At 30.1% G+C, this 4,484-nt stretch overlaps 1 protein-coding gene across 1 annotated transcript in view; it reads right to left on the bottom strand.

Annotated features, from left to right (window-relative positions):
• The window catches only part of LOC106474348 (MKL/myocardin-like protein 2), a 22,415-nt gene that overhangs the window by 9,187 nt on the left and 8,744 nt on the right, over nt 1-4,484 (bottom strand). Inside the window, exon 3 of the mRNA XM_022402659.1 lies at nt 2,862-3,000. Coding sequence (XP_022258367.1) covers nt 2,862-3,000 — 139 coding nt within the window. The remainder of the gene's footprint in view (nt 1-2,861; nt 3,001-4,484) is intronic.

Raw genomic sequence — 4,484 nt, forward strand, 5'->3', positions numbered from 1 at the left:
GCAAGAGGTGAAGACTGACTTGTTTCTAAAGGTGTGAAACTGTAAATAAATAAAGACTTATTAATTCATATTTCTATATCAGAATAAAGGATGTTTAAGATCTATGTACTTGAACTGTGAAGTATGTTGGAATAAAGAATGTTTAGGATCCATGTACTTGAACTATGAAGTATGTCAGAATAAAGAATGTTTAGGATCCATGTACTTGAACTGTGAAGTATGTAGGAATAAAGGATGTTTAGGATCTATGTACTTGAACTATGAAGAATGTCAGAATAAAGAATGTTTAGGATCCAGGTACTTGAACTGTGAAGTGTGTAGGAATAAAGGATGTTTAGGATCTATGTACTTGAACTGTGAAGTAATGCACAATAAAGGATGTTTAGGATCCATGTACTTAAACTGTGAAGTATGTCAGAATAAAGGATGTTTAGGATCCATGTACTTAAACTGTGAAGTATGTCAGAATAAAGGATGTTTAAGATCTATGTACTTGATCCATGTAAATAGCTAAGAATTTCTGCCTCAAAGATCTAATCAATAAAACTTCAACTCTTTCTTTGTGTATCAAAGTTTACAGAAAACTTTCTTTCTTAGTGAACTAATGTTTACAGAAAAGTTTTAAACACTTTCTCTGTGTACTTTTCAAGAAAATATTTTGTCGCTGTAGCTTGAGACAGAATATCAACTTATCTGTTAAAGTAGTATTTATGTCACAATGACCTTAGTTCTCAACTGGTTACCATTTCCTCACTGTGTCTAAATGGCTGACCAAACTATCATACACAGCTTTAACCATTTCTACTTACTTTATGAGCTTTGTTTTCCCTTTTAAACAGAATAATAAATTTTCTATACAATTTTACTCATTTACTAATTATTTAGTACATTTTATTTACTGTGATTATCAGGATTCTCATAATTATTTGAATCTTACATTCTATGCTATTTCCAAGTTAATTTCAATATTTCCAGGCACCTTACATACTGAAACATTTATCTATCACATATAATACATACAACAGAATTATATGCTTGCTGAATATAATATTATCAAACATAGATTTGACACTGTATAAAATACCTGTATCATTACTATCATGTCTGATGAAGCACGAAAAATATGAACTTAACAGGCATACAAGAAATGGAAGACACACCAACAGAAACAGCTCTATAATGACATTATTTATAATTACTATAAAATCCTAGGTTTCCTGTGAGAGCCATACATTACATTTAAAATCAAGTTTGATTTTTAAATGAAAACAAAATGGTATTTCAAACCATCAGAACAATGAGTTTTTAGGTAGTATGTTAAACTATACAAAATCAATCAATGCACCAGTAATTAATAAGTAACTCCTCTTACACATAACTATAAAAAAGGCCTGCAAGATCAAATTACTCGTGGCTGCTGGGAGGAGGAACACAGTGATAGTTTTACAGTCATAATTCATTGCTATTTACTCAGTGGTGATTAGTTTTACAGCCGTAATTCATTGCTATTTACTCAGTGGTGATTAGTTTTACAGACGTAATTCACTGCTATTTACTCAGTGGTAATTAGTTTTACAGCCATAATTTATTGCTATTTACTCAGTGGTAATTAGTTTTACAGCTGTAATTCACTGCTATTTACTCAGTGGTAATTAGTTTTACAGCTGTAATTCACTGCTATTTACTCAGTGGTAATTAGTTTTAAAGCCATAATTCATTGCTAGTTATTCAGTGGTGATTAGTTTTACAACCGTAACTCATTGCTATTTACTCAGTGGTAATTAGTTTTAAAGCTGTAATTCATTGCTATTTACTCAGTGGTGATTAGTTTTACAGCCGTAATTCATTGCTATTTACTCAGTGGTGATTAGTTTTACAGTCGTAATTCATTGCTATTTATTCAGTGGTAATTAGTTTTAAAGCCGTAATTCATTGCTATTTATTCAGTGGTAATTAGTTTTAAAGCCGTAATTCATTGCTATTTACTCAGTGGTAATTAGTTTTAAAGCCATAATTCATTGCTAGTTATTCAGTGGTGATTAGTTTTACAACCGTAACTCATTGCTATTTACGCAGTGGTAATTAGTTTTACAGCCGTAATTCACTGCTATTTACTTCAGTGGTGATTAGTTTTACAGCCGTAATTCACTGCTATTTACTCAGTGGTGATTAGTTTTATAGCCGTAATTCACTGCTATTTACTCAGCTGTAATTAGTTTTACAACCGCAACTCATTGCTATTTACTCAGTGGTGATTAGTTTTACAGCCATAATTTATTGCTATTTACTCAGTGGTGATTTAGAACAACAGCAGAATGCTGGTTGAAATTGTAAAGTATTTGCATGGTTAGATACTCATGTTTATTTTAAATGTTGTAAAATGCTATCAAACTCCAATACCACAAATTTTATTTATGACAATAGCTGGTAAGGGAGTGTTATTCAGATAAATAACTAGTTTTGCCTGTATGTGTAAATGGTGAAGCCAAAGTGATCAAAATTTAAAATTTTTGCACCAAGAAAGAACCACACAATATTTTTCTGCAGCAGACTTTTGAAGTATATACACTTTAGTACATTTATCTACAAAAAGGAAATGTGATGTCTTATATTCTAGTATATGGTTGTGTACTGTACATGGGACTTCATTACAATGTGGTTTATAACAAAGGTACGAAAGGGACCAATGAAACCAGTGTTTTAACATGGGAACACTGTATTTGTCAAGTGAAGCAGGGCAAAAAAATGTGTAAACAAGCACTAAATTATATGGTATTAACGTGCTAGTCAGTAAATGTAATGTACTTCCTGCTTTTTATGCCTCATACGAACCAAACTGTTTTATTATATACTAGATTTACCTGTTCTGTGATTGGTCACTGATATCTTGGTGTGGAGAAAGGGCTCCTTCACTGCTGCTGTCTTCCTCAATCCTAAAGCTAGCTGGTGGGTGTTTACAAATCTCCCCTTCACATGTTTTCTTGAATGGAATCTGCCCCTCTACAGAAACATATTATGCTTGCTTAGATCAGCAGAAGAGTTAGAACATAATTAAAATATAAATATCATTATGGAAAAAGCTATTTAGCATGAAGAGGTGTATTTTTCTGAACAAACACTTTAACTAACATTATTATAAGCAGAAACAAAGGGAAAGAATTTAAGCAATAAAACAAGTTACAAGTTGTAAAATTAATTAGCAAGTGAGATTGCTTAATATAAAAGATAATTACACTCACTGGCTTAAGTTTTTATATATTGGAATTGTTAAATATTCCACTTTCTAAAAGATTTTGTGATTCATTTAGTTATTATTTTTTAATCCTATTTGTATTTTAAATGTTTTCTTTGAATGTTAAAACTGGAAAGTGTAAGGTTAAATACATTTATGACTTTATTATAATACACGTAAGAAGAGAGTGTAGTTTTTAATAACTGTAACTGTTTACTATGTTAGCAGATGTTAATATAAAAAAAGAACGACTGCTTACAGTTGCTTATACAAACTTGTAAATAACTCAATATGTATTAATAAAGATTGTAAATGTTCCTAGAGCAAACACAAAACACTTAAAAGTGAATACTAAAACAATATTCTCAAACAAATGAGTTAAAAGTGGTGGAAAAAAAAAGGTTTCTTAGCTTTCAGCCTTTTAAAACTTGCATTGTGGTTAGTATTAGGATTAGTATATATATATGATTCAGACATATATTCTTAATTTGTTTTGTGATTATAGAAACATGTGGTTGTATTTTTAGAGGAATCTTGGTGTACTACTTGTATTCTTACACAATGATAAAAAGTGAAGCAACAAAAGTTTCAAGATTAACACTGTTCACAAATGGTTTTTATGTTGTATATTTTATCTTGCATTCTTTGACTTCTTTCATAGCCATACTTAACAGCACTCCTAAATAAATTATTTTAGATGTACTTAATGAAGGATTTAGTTTTCTAAGTTATCAATTTTTTCATGTAAATATAACATAGTTGCAGCACAAACCACAATTGCTTAGTTTTATTACCTTCAACATGGTATAATGACAGTTTTGTACTTATAATTGTTCCTATAAATTACACTAATCTGACAAAGATTTTATACAAATTCAATTTACCACTTCAAAGTTGTTATTTACCAATGAAACTTTTAGAGTTGCATTCTCTACCATTATCAATATAATATATAAAAATACACCTCTGTTATTATACTTAAAAAACTGGCACATAGTAAGATATGTTAACAAATACAGACACATATTGTCTTAACACATACGAAGATACATCTGTTGTGTTAACATGTAAAAAGTGCATGTTCTGTTTATATGCAAAATATATCGATGTTGTCTGAAGTGACACAAGTGACACAACCAATAGTGACTATTAAACAAAGTAATCAACACATTTCTTTGTAGTTCACACAGTTTTTACATTATTAACTCTAAATATGCATAACAATGAATACTGTTACACTTGTATTACAGTA

Source organism: Limulus polyphemus, unplaced genomic scaffold (genome assembly GCF_000517525.1).
Source record: "Limulus polyphemus unplaced genomic scaffold, Limulus_polyphemus-2.1.2 Scaffold7103, whole genome shotgun sequence".
Taxonomy (NCBI): Eukaryota; Metazoa; Arthropoda; class Merostomata; order Xiphosura; family Limulidae; genus Limulus; species Limulus polyphemus.